The sequence below is a fragment of the Ursus americanus genome, chromosome 8 (assembly GCF_024610735.1).
Source record: "Ursus americanus isolate L20-20 chromosome 8, mUrsAme1.1.p, whole genome shotgun sequence".
Classification (NCBI taxonomy): domain Eukaryota; kingdom Metazoa; phylum Chordata; class Mammalia; order Carnivora; family Ursidae; genus Ursus; species Ursus americanus.
Genome location: NC_142134.1, coordinates 53792120 through 53805070, shown reverse-complemented (window position 1 = coordinate 53805070; position 12951 = coordinate 53792120). Strand labels below are relative to the sequence as shown.

At 43.3% G+C, this 12951-nt stretch overlaps 1 protein-coding gene across 1 annotated transcript in view; it reads right to left on the bottom strand.

Moving 5' to 3' along the window:
- RELL1 (RELT like 1) overlaps positions 1-12951 on the bottom strand; it is a 60799-nt gene that overhangs the window by 20441 nt on the left and 27407 nt on the right. Inside the window, exons 2-4 of the mRNA XM_045816351.2 lie at positions 10577-10801; positions 8411-8482; positions 977-1034 (exon numbers count right to left, since the gene is read on the bottom strand). Of these exons, the coding sequence (XP_045672307.1) occupies positions 977-1034; positions 8411-8482; positions 10577-10801 (355 nt within the window). The remainder of the gene's footprint in view (positions 1-976; positions 1035-8410; positions 8483-10576; positions 10802-12951) is intronic.

The window sequence follows — 12951 nt, the reverse complement described above, 5'->3', positions numbered from 1 at the left end:
CCTTCTTGCTACTATCCACAGAGCATTCTCTGGCTGCCCCAGACTGAACTCCCTCGGGTGTGGCCCACACTTTTACGCTCCAGTGTTTGTGCCCTGGGCTTTCTCCGCCCACAAGCAGGCTCTGCTTGTCACATGCCCGGCTCACACAGCGCTTCTGTGAACCTTCCCTGACTTCCCTCTGGCCCCACGGAGCCCCAAGAGCATCAGTGTTTGCTGCTCCTACGGCATGGCCGTGTTCCCCATCGTAAGGCCTCACGCCCAAGGCTCCATTCCCCATTAGCCTGAGCCCCCACCCCACCCCCCGGGCCAAGGATCTGTGAAAGCCCACCTCCAGCACTGTGCCCAGCACAGAGCAGGCATTCAATAAATGCTCCTTGCTGAAGAAATAAAAAAACTATATAGAAATACAGTTCTCTGTAATTAATTAGGAGGGACTATATGTCATCAACCCAACCAGCCTGATTTTCGCTTCATCGTCATTATTCATGGAGGTCTTTCAATGCCCCAGGCCCCTTGTTTTCCTTATAATAACCCAAGGAAGTGGGTACAATGGTTATCTCCATTTATAAATGATGGAACTTGAGCTCAGAGTGGTGAGTTAAGTTGCCCACAAAGAGATGGTCAATACATGGTGGAGGTGAGACTCCACCGACGTGCCCAACTGCAAAGCTGTTACTTCGTTATCATATCTCCAACACTGCAATCCTCAGCCAGGGCTGAATTCACCCCAGGGGACACTGACGATGCGGGGGGACATTCTGGGTTGTCACACAGAGTGAGGGAAGAGGACACCAACATCTAGTGAACAGAGCCCAGGTACGCTGATAAACCTCCCGCAATGTACAGGACAGTTGCCCACGGCAAAGAATTATCTGGCCCAAATGTCAACCATGCCAAAGCTGGAAAACCTGCTCCCGCAGATAACTGCAGGGAAAAAAAAAAAAAAGTGCCACTAAATTGGGGGAGATGAGCTCACCTTTCAGGGTCACCCAGGCTGTTATCTGCTACCATTGCCTTTAAAACATCAACGTTTGCTAAGGGGAAAAAAAAAAAAAAGAAAGTAAAGAATTAAAATGGAATGAATCACATGAGCAATCACAGAATTATCACATCAGAAAAGCTGCTGGAAGAAAAATAAAGAGAAGAAAAGCTGTTGGGAAAAGATCTGTGTTCCTTCAGTTCACAGGGCCCAGGGGTCCCAGAGAAGGTGGGGGAGTTTCCCAAGGGTAACCCCTGAAAACGGCACCATCTGCAGATAACTTTTACCACGCAGGCATTCGGTATGAGTGACAGAGAATCTACACAAAGGAAAACGGATCTACCCTCGAGCTAAGCTTCCCACACATCATTCCGATAGAACATAGAAAACGACTTTTCTTCCCCCTCCCAAACAAAAGGGAAATTTACACGCTGCTATTCCCCTGATTCAACTCACTTGGCTAAATAAATAGGGAGATGTATGTCTTAAGAGACCTGTGTTCTAATAACTTGCGTGTGCCCAAATGATTAGCCTTAACCTCTGGATACCCATGTATTTGTCAAGTCTATCCCACATATAATCAGGGATGAGAGAGGGTTAATTTTCCAGGTGGGCCATTTGGCTTAGCTCAGCTTCGGGACCATACAAGACCTTAACTCTGGCCAGTTACCTTAAATTTCCAAGAGTTGGTCACACGTAGAGGTTACCTAATATGGACTGGATTAAATTAGACTTCTAATAATGTTAATTTAAAAAATCTGAATTTTTAGGTTGGGGGTAGGCTGTCCACCGAAGCAAATTGAATCTAAGCTTCTTGGGTCCTCACTCCACGCTCCGACTCCCCAGACACACATGTTCCTTCTGCCTCTTACAGAAAGACAGTTGGTCAAAGCCTCAAGGATGAAAGACTAAGTGAGTGTTCAAGTGTCTCTTGGATAGTTAATTGGCGAGGCCAAATGTTATTACTGACTCCTAACCTTTTCACTGATTTTTTTAAGTGCTGTTCTCATGAGGAACCACAAATTCTCCAGAGACGGAAGAATAAAAAATCACTATTTGCCATGTGAGCCAACAGCAACATTTCACATTTGACAGCTCAAATGACATCCCTGAAGGAGGAAAATTAACTCCAGTTTCAATGCTTCTGCTTTCAGGTATTCACAGTTACAGGTTTATATGGCACTTCTCAACCTTTTAAAAATTAAATTTAAGGGGTTTTTTTCCCTAAGATTATATTTATTTATTTATTTGAGAGAGGGAAAGAGTACAAGAGGGAGGGGGAGGGGCAGAGGGAGAGGGAGACGCAGACTCCCAGCTCAGCAGGGAGCCCGATGTGGGACTCGATCCCAGGACCCTGGAATCATGACCTAAGCCGAGGGCAGACGCTTATCTGACTGAGCCACCCAGGCACCCCAAAATTTAAGTTTTTTAACTTAAATAATTATTGCCCCACCCAGGAGCCTTTTGCAACACCTTTTGCCTAATCACCTTCTTGCAAAACTATAATACTGCAGATATATATCTGTTTCTGTACTATACGTGTATCTGCGTTTTATATACAAAATAAGGGTTTTTGCCCCCATGATCCATTTTCCCCCTTCATAACCCTTGCAAATGCATTGGTTCTTTAAAAAGAAATAGCATACCATCTTTTCTGAAAGAAATACTCTTTGCCCTTCATGACTACCTGTGATGATATCCAAACACATTCCATAACATAAGTTTTGACCTAAATAAGACTCCTGTCTTATTTAGATCACCGAAAAAGTACTGAAATGGATTGGCAGTATCTTCTCCCATACAACAAAGACATGCTACCCTCTATTAGACAAACTTAAGTATAATCTAGTGATGTCAATCATTTTCCCTTTTAATTAATAATAAGGATTCAGAAAATTAATTTTTGTTTAGACAAAAGGTTTAGGGAAGACACACAATAATTTGCCAGTTGACACTTATTCTCTGCCATCATTTACTAAACTTCAAGACATTAAAAAGGGAAAACAACAAAAGGTATGAAAATAAAGATAGAACCAATAGCACTCACTTATCACAATGAGCTTTTTAAAAACGAAAGCTTAAATAGTTGCCAGAGAAAATTAATCACCTATAAAATGATGACCTCCCTTAGAAACATGGGATCAGAAAATGATCAAGGAAGATTAAAATATATTAAAATCACTCCTAAAACTGTTTTTTAATAGACTTGTGTTGTTTCTTCTATATTCATGTATTCCTGGACCTCGCCCTATCTCTTAGAAAAATTTCAAAATGGCCCCTTGTTTGCGATGAGTGAATTCTTTTTAAGAGTAGGCTCAAGTTTCTGTGTAAACACCATTCACACCCTCCCTGTCTCAGGAGGTTTCCTGGGTTGAGAAAACTTTCTAAAGCAACCTTACCATTTGGACAGAAACACATGCTTTAATTTGGCTGTAACATTACTATGAAAGAGCAGTCATCTGATTAAGTTCTATTGAATACGTATCTCCTTATTACTCATTATTACAATAAGCAATAAAAGATCGTGTTCCCCCGCACTTGTCAACATCCTGTCAACTAGACTTCCCGTCCTGGGTTTCCAGAGAATGGGAGGAGTTAGTTACAGGGCAGACCTGTCAAGAAGAGGAGAAATTTTCTAGAGGGTAATAATTTCATAAAATGCTTCCTCTCTTCTGTCCTGAATTTCTGCCTCATCCTAGGTATAAAGCAGTCAAAATCAGGCAAGAAGAATGCCATGTTTTCTCTCCTACCACTTTTCTCTTCAAAGATTCCCTCATGGAGCGCCCCAAGTGGCTCGGTCGGTTAAGTGTCCAACTTTTGATTTTGGCTCTGGTCATGATCTCAGGGTCCTGGGATCGAGCCCTGTGTCAGGCTTTCTGCTCAGCGGGGAGTCTGCTTGTCTCCCTCACTCTCTGCCCCTCCCCACACTCATGCGTGCTTTCATTATCTCTCTCAAATAAATTTAAAAAATAAACTTAAAAAAAAAAAAGATTCCCTTGCAATCAAGGCAAATCTCCCAGGCAAGAACTATGGCCACCACCAAAATTAGAGTGCCGCTGTGTGCCAGTTACTGCCGAAAGCTTTACGGACCTTATCGTGTTTGACTCTCCTGACAACTCCAAGAGAAGACAGAGTCATCATGCCCATTTTACAGATTCAGAGACTGAGGCCCTAAAAATCATAACTGACTGGCCAGAGTCACATACCAGTGTGAGAGACCTGGACACAAACCCTGGTCCATCTGACTCTAGGGTGCATGCTTTTGACCCTGATGTTCTCCTTTTTACTCCTTCAGTGTCCAAGTCTCTACCCAAACAGTTAATAGTTTAATGCTTCAAGGACGTTTGCATAATCGTTATAGCAAGTTTCGGAGACCTACTCGGTACTGATAATTCGTAACGGAATCCTTGCCATAATATAAAGTGAGCCCAAAGGTAAGAATTTCACAAAAGGATCCCTCTGCCTGGTGTGAATAACCGGGCGCACCTGGAGAATAATCACAGTACTCTTCGTTGTTACCAGATGAGACAGTTTAAGGGCCTGACCGAGAGGCTGAGCTACGGACTTGTAGGTACTTTCCAAATGCCCACAGAACTCAAGAAAACCCCAATGACCACCCACACACTTTTCAATTCAATCTATTTAGAAAGATAAATTAAGGCTAGCACTGTGGTTAATCCAAGCCTTGAGATTAGCAAGAAAGTAATCAGTATGCAGGTCAGCTGATAAATTTATCCCTCAAGAGATTTATATAAACCAACCTGATTTGCAACATTTGAGACATGATATATTTAAGTCATAAACAATGTCACCATGAGTACAGGTGAACTATTACCCCATTAGCCAAATTAAAAATGCAAAGCAGAAGACGATTCATAAATCACGATTGCAAATGTTTTTAAATATGAAAATATAGGCAAAGAAAACCTAAATAAACACGGCAAATGGTAATGGATGGGTTGTACCTCATTCTATTCCTTTTTTTTTTTTTCCGATTTTAAAAGAAAAGTTATGGTAGGGTGTGCTTACAATTAAAAAAATGGAAAATTAAATTAACATCAGCAGGGAAGTCTAAATTGATACTAAGTTCAGAGACTGTTAATGACAAAGACAAAAAGATTAAAAATGCATTTGTTACATAGAGGATTCAGGCCTCAAAGCAAACTAAAAAGCTAGGTTATAAACTGGGAAGAGACCCAAGTATGGATCTAATTCTGCAGCTGTGGTTTGGGCACGGGATGGAAGCTAGAGGTGGCCATGTCTGGAAAAGCGTTCCGGTGAGGTCAGATATCTCCTGGAGGCCAAGCAGAACCAAGGGCCACACAAAGGACAGAGCTGCCCCCCATCTTCACAGGTCACTGGACAAATCTCAGGTAGACAAGTGAAAGCATGGACAGGGGAAGAGGGGAGAAAAAACTGGGGACCAGAGGAGGGAGAAGGAAAACACTGCCTTAGGTGTTATCCAATGGACCTACTGGTCATCGACGCAGAGGAAACAAAGAGGCTACTTCCCAAAAGGAAAAGGACAGTATTAAAATAGAAAAGGACAGGGGTGCTTGGGTGGTGCCGTTGGTTAAGCGTCCTCACTTGATCTCAGCTCAGGTCTTGATCTCAAGGGTCAGGAGTTCAAGCCCCACATGGGGCTCCACAATGGGCAAGGAGCCTACTTTAAAAAATAATAATAAAATAAAATAAAATAAAATAAAATAAAATAAAATAAAATAAAATAAAATAAAATAAAATAAAATAAAATAAAATAAAATAAAATAAAATAAAATAAAATAAAATATAAAATAAATAAAATAAAATAAAATAAAATAAAATAAAATAAAATAAAATAAAATAAAATAGAAAAGGACAGACCTATTTGCCCATGAGTGTGGGAGGTGAGGAAATTACACAGCATACTTGTTCCAGAGAGTCAAACGCTTCTCCTCTGGCTCAGTGAAGAGAGGGGGCCCACTGTTGGCACCACCCTGCCACACGCCGGCCGTGTGAGCTCTGGGCCTGTTTCCTTATCTGCAAAATGGGATGGCAAAAGGGCCTACCTACCTCCATAAGGTAGTTCTGAGAATTTAGTGAGTTAATGCTTAAGGAGTTTTATCAACTATCCCAGCTATACACTTTATCTCTTTGAACGGAAGATGCTGCCCATCCCCCCTTCCTGATACCAGGAAAGAGACGGTAACAGCAAGTGGTTCAGTACAAACTCTGGAGTCAAATCTCAGCTCTGCCACCTACCAGCATATGACATTGGCAAGTTAGTGTCGCACTGTGGGCCTCGCAGCTTCTCAACTGTAAAATGGGAATGAAGTATCTGAATCGTAAGGTTGTTAGTGCCTAGAAAGCCCTGAGAACAGGCCTGGCACGCAGCAGAGAGTGCACAGTAGGAAGCTACACATAAGAACATCAGCCCTGGGGCGCCCGGGTGGCTCGGTCAGTTGGGCGTCTGCCTTCGGCTCAGGTCACGATCCTGGGGTCCTGGGATCGAATCTCCTGTTAGGCTCCTTGCTCATCTCCCTCTGCCCCTCCCTCTGCTCGTGCTCTCTCTCTCTCTCTTTCTCACCCTCTCAAATAAATAAAACCCTTGAATAAGAAAAGAAAAAAAAAGAACTTCAACCCCTGCAAAGTTTTCACGGTTTACTTATTTCTGATTCAACAGTCATAACCCACCTCACCCCACACTCACTAATTTAGCGGCTGGTCCAGCTCTTAGAAGCTCTGGTCCCAAAGGCCCAAGATCCCCAAAGCCATGTGAGTCAATGTCCAATGCACAAGGCACTCCGTGCCTCACTCGTGTACTGCTGTAACGGCTGGCGTTTCTACACCGAGAACGTATTTGTGTATTGCTTGTGCAAATTAAAAACCATTTTTTATGCAAAAGAAACGCACATCATTGAGTAGTACAGAAGAGCATCCCCAAATACTGTTCCTGAAGGAAGATCTCCGGAAGACAGAGATCCAAATCCAGGTGTTCTGGTCATTTTTGTTCTTACTTTAAACACCCTTCTATTAAAGTTGATGATCTGGTTTCACATCCTGCAGAAACGGAAAGCCAGCAATTATGAGAGAGAGGTCATGTTGTGTAGTTGAAAGTGACCCAGCGAGGGCCAGGCTGCTCACTAACCATGTGAACTCAACTACCTGGAGCCTTCATTTCTGCACCTGGAAAATGGGTGTAACAGTACTAACCTGAGAGGGCTATTTTGAGGATTAAATGAGATGACACCCATAAGGCGCACTGTAAAGAACAAGGAAAATTCTGCGGAACCATTTGAAATTGCTGTTTCTCTAAATCAAAAACACTGACCCACAGCCTGGGCCGCGCAGGTGCTCTTATTGACAGTGAGGGTATCGGGGTGGGGACCCCCAGGGAAGGGCTGCGGGCAGGACAGGTATTTACCGAGCAGGACAGAGGTGTATTACCTTTTGGACAAATGGCGTGGCTGCCTCAGCACACACGGCAGCCGTCAGCTCTGACGAGAGCCAAGCCAGAGCCCAAGGAAAATATGTTCTTTTCGATTCTCAGGAGAACTCGAAGTATGGCGATCTGCAGCTACTGGGGATGTGGGCAAGGAGTTCCGCACACTCCAAAAGTTCCTGAGGGCCTCACCCTGGGCACTCTGCAATGGCATCCTACAGAGCTAACAGCCAGTGTTCAGAACAAGGACCCTCATTTATCTAATCAAGATTCAATTCATCCTCCATTTCACAAGACAGGAGTTTACAGTACATTTCGGAGGGAAAAAATGCTTCCGTCCACAAAGGTTAAACTTTTTAAAAGTTTGAACACTTAAGAATAGATGACAGAACAGGCAAATCCTAGAGACAGAAGCAGAGCAGGGTGCGAGACGACGGCTGGGGGAGGGCGGTGGGGCGGGCGTTCCAGTTTGGCACGATGAAAACGGTCTGGAGCTGGGCCGTGCTGACAGCTGTACATCATTGCGAACGTACTTAATGCTGCTGAACGTTTTTAGGTTTTGTGTATTTTATCATAATTTTTTTAAAAGTACAAAAAAAGGAATACACAACATTTGAGCGCCTACCATCCTAAGCACCTTACGTGCAGGATGTCACAACTCTGCAATGAGGTAAATATTATTTATTACCCTCCTTTTACAGAGGAGGAAATGGAGACTCCATGAGGTAAAGTGACTTTCCCCAAATCAAGGTGAGGCCAGGATTTGAAGGTGAGCCTCCAGGGCTGGCTTTCTGCAAACACTCACACGCACGGACTCTTCAAAAACACACCTAGGTGAAATCCTCTTGGTGGGATAATCTGGAAGCTGACGTATTCGTGAGCTTAGGTAAAAGGTGCTGCCAATGTCCAGAAAGATCGACAGGACAGTTCATACAAATTCTGACTTTTTGAGGCAGGTTTTTAATAAAACATGAATATTGAATTGTTCTGGAACACTAAAACATCCATACCTTCGTTTTTCATGATGTAGTGGACAATCTGCCCAACAGTGTCACTGTTTTCATTTACACTGTCATTCAACTCTGAAAGAGAAGGGGGAGGGGAGAATGGGTTACAATCGGTCCCCTCTGTCGAGGCACTGAGACCTCGCTCAGCAGTCTCCAGAAAGGCCCGCCGTGGCGCTAAGGGATGAGGCTTTCTTGCGTCAGCCCCAAACTGTCTGACACACAGCCCAGAGTGACTTCCCTGGCATGACAGGCGTACAAGTCCCAGAATTACCCATCAACCTCTTCTCAAGTCCAAGCACCCACTCCCTTTCATGCATGTGTATCAGTCCTTACTACTATAGTTCTCTCTCACCACTTCCTTAAACCCTGAGAGGAAACGGGACGAAAACTGTTAATCAAAAGATGAAATTCTCCTTGGATTTTATTTTAATTGCAGACATACTATATAAATTTAGAGTATGAATTTCTTTTTTAAGTTCGGTCATTATTCACCCATGTTTGGGAGATTCTCCTTTCATTTACATACACTTCCAAATGACCTAAATTTTGGCTGTGGTTATTTGCCCACAAACTCCGTTTACCGTAGGAGACTCTGTATATGTGACAGTTTCTGAAGAAAAATCAAACCTCCACCCTGAAATAATTTCAGGGAGGAAGGAAAAGGGAGGGATCCTAGTTCTCAGAGAACGAATCAAGGTGTGCAATGTCCTACTCGTGTCCCTGGAAAAGTGACTTCCCCATTCATAGTCGGCTTCCTCCTCCATGAAAATGCACATTTGGTCGGACAGTGCAAATGCTGCCGGCTAAGCCAGCCTACAGAGCGTCTGTGAAGCGGGGGGAGGCTCCCTTTCTGTTGACAAACACTCAGCTCTGGTTTGCTCATAAGCTACCCATGACTCATCCTGCAACTGGGTGCTTTCTCTGCCTCAAAGGTCAGTGGGGGTGGGAAAAACCAACAGGCCAGCAGGCTGGCAAGGAAGGAAAAATCTCCCCCCACTCCACCCGTTGGCTCTCTTGAAAGGTGACCCACTCCAAATGCCCCCTTCTGCAAAAACAGCCCTTTGAGGAGCTGAAAGGATATGGAAGGTTAGCTACTCCCCAAAATCCAAGTCAGAAAACGTCCCTAAAGGATGGTTGAAAAGAACATCTATAGAGAAAACAGGATTTTATTTCTTGGGTTTTTCCCAAACACTACCTAACAACTCCATGTTAAGAGGAAAAGGGAAGACACCCCCAAATTAATACTAAGGCACCATTTCTTACCATACGTTTACAGCACTGTGGACACAACTATTTACTTAATAAATATAAATTCCAATCCCAGAGATTTAAGATAGAACTCCCCCAGCAAAAGTAATACCACAAAAGTGGTGAGAGCTATTTAAATTCCCCATTATTCTCATTAGAATCTCTCTCAATAATAATAGTAAGGATTAATATTTACTGAGTGGCCATATGTGCCAAACACCAAATGTATCTTCTCTCTAAATTCCACAATAATCCTACAAGATGGAGATTACTGCCCTCATTTAAATTAAATTAAAACTTTAATTAAATTGGCATTAAATTAACTAAGATCAAATTCCAGTTAAACTACACATAGCAGAAGTTCGGAGCATATGTAACTTGCCCAAAGCCACAAGGAATGAGCTGGTAGGTGTTTAATAAGTGAAAGCCAGGTTTCAAGCTCCAGGTGTGGTTACTACGAAATCTATAGTGACATGCCACCATACCACCTATTATTAAGATAGACCATTTTGGGGGCACCTGGGTGGCTCAGTTGGTTAAGTGTCTGATTTCGGCACAGGTCGTGAGATCGAGGCCCTAGAAAGCCTCCATGCTGAGTGTGGAGCCTGCTTAAGATTCTCACTCTCCCTCTGCCCCTTTACTCCCATTATCTCTCTCTCTAAAAAAAAAAAAAAAAAAGGTGGGTCATTTTGCTTCCTAGAGATGAAAGTATCTATGACTGATTCCTCATTTAAAAATCGCCCTCATTTGGGGCACCTGTTGGCTCCGTCAATAGAGCATGTGACTCCTGATCTCCGGGTTGTGAGTTTGAGCCCCACGTTGGGTGTTCCAAATACTTAGAAATAAAATCTTTCAAAAAAAAAAAAAAAACAAACGAAAATCACCCCCCCCCATCTCCATAAAAAGGATGCAGGTATTTACCTATCTTTTCAACCTTTTCCTCTTCCACCTCTTGCTCGGCTTCTGTTGTACAACGATAGCCCTTCTTCTTAAGCAGATGGCAGATGAGGACGCCAAACAGACCCATGATGAAGAACACAGGGACCAGCGCATACGCGATATACTCTGGGTGTCCATTCCCAGTATTGTTGGTGGGCGCCGGGGTGGTCTCTGTTCTGGAGTGCAGCGTGCGGCTGCCACCGTTGTCTACACAAAGAAACACACGCGGTTGCGTCAGACGTCTGTCGGGGGCAAGAAAAACCTGACGACCCTGGGCAACGTTCACACAAGTCGGCTCCCAAAACCACGGGCCGCGCAGACACTGGCGGGGCTGGCAGCGCAGAACGCAGGCTGAGGGCCAGGCTTGGCTGAAAGTCCGAGTTCCCATCCTGTCCCTACTACTCACGAACTACGTCCCACCCGGTGTCATTTCTTTTAAAACCTCACAAGCCAGCCTCTGCTTCTTCGCCTGCAGCAGGACCTACCCATCTCGGAAGCATGTTTAAGCGCAGTGTCAAGCACAAAGGAAACACAGAAGCATTTGGTGGCATTATAGCAGAGCGCTGAGTAGTTGAGAGCATGGACCCAGGAGCCTTGGGTTCAAGTCCTGACTGCCATCTAGCAGCCGTGCAATAACTTAGCACCTACGTGACTCGGTTTCTTGTGAAATGGGCATACTCATTAGAACCTACCCACCCTTCCAGGGTGTCATGAAGATGAAATAAACACATGGAAAACACTGACAACCATTTCTACAACATAATAAATGCTCAACTACACGGCAGGTACCATTCTAGGCACTTGTGAGATGTCACTGAGACAGACAAAGATGCTTGTCCTCATGGAGCTTATGTTTTAGAAGGACTTAGTGAACTGACAGATCTAGAATATGGAAAAGAGAGAAAAATCCAGGACGGCATCAAGATTTTGGCCCAGGGGGACAAACACAAAAATGGAAGGCTGTGTATTTTTGGTTCGTGCACTTATCCAAATTAAAATTCATCGTCTGCCCATCATGTGAAAGGCACAAGGCTGGGCACTGGATATAGTGAGAAACAACATGACTCGGCCAAGAACATCTCAGAACGTGTAGAGGAGCATCAGAAACGGTCCCAGAAGAAACGCGTGGGCAGGTCATCACACACTAAGAGAAATGCTGTCGAAGGTATACACGGGGCAAGAGGAGAAAAAAAGAACAGTGAGGACCTATTTTATGACTTCAAAAATAGGGCAGCTAGGAAAGAGCTGACTATGTAGAAAAGCAGCAAAGTACCAGCTCACAGACACAAAACGAGAAGAGAATCATCAAACGAAGGAGAGGGTCAGGTAGGATGAGGAGTAAAGAAAAATGCGAGATTTGACTGAAATGAAGTGTGCTTATTTGGAATACTCAGATTCTAAAGTGATGAAATAAAGTTCTTTCTCTACATCAGGGAGATTCATAATGTTGCTTAAGAAACCCAGAAACTGGAAAACTAGATATGTTTAATTATAAGCTCTCTCAGAGTGTTTTGGTTAAAAAAAGGGTCTGCGTGGCAATGACTGTATGGGACAAATGTCAGGTGTGAAATAACCACATTTCATCACCACAAACGGTATCAAACAGAAGCCCAATTTGCAAACCAGAGGCCAAACAAGGAAGGGCTATCAATCCTTCAAATGGAAATACACATTACCTTTGAACAGGAAAGGAAACTGCTGGTTTCTGAGGTTTGTACAAGGTTCCATTCATTATTTTATCAGGCAACCTCTAGAATTAGAGATAACCGATATCTTTTTCTGATTTATCTTCCAGGAATCAATATATTAAATGAATGAACAAACAAATGGAAGTACACACACACACACACACACACTTCCCTAAGTATATGCAAATATATCATCTAACTTAGGATTCACTACCAGTCTTTTAGTAAAAACCAGAAACATTTCTTTAGTTCCTTTTACAATTCCAAGTCAGTCTTATTTATTAATTTCTTTTTAATACCACATATTCTACGCAACAGGAAGAGGTGAAGCAGACAACCTCTAAGACTGAGAGAGTTTCACTCAGAGTCAGTCTGTTTCAATCTGGAGGTGATAACCAATGCTCTTTGGGGGGCACTAGGAACGGAGGAAAGCAGAAGGGCTCGGAATTGGAGCCAACATCTCCTCCTGAATCAGGTGGTTGAGAATGTGTCTTCATTAATTCGACATGTAGCAAACCCTTGCAGATACTACATATTTAGAGTTTGTGATTTACAAACAGGTATCAGTCACTTAATCTCGTAATTATTGTACCATGGAAAAGCTGAAGAAGGTATGAATCTAAATTAGGGAAACATGAATTACAGAGAGATGCCATATAGCACTGAGGT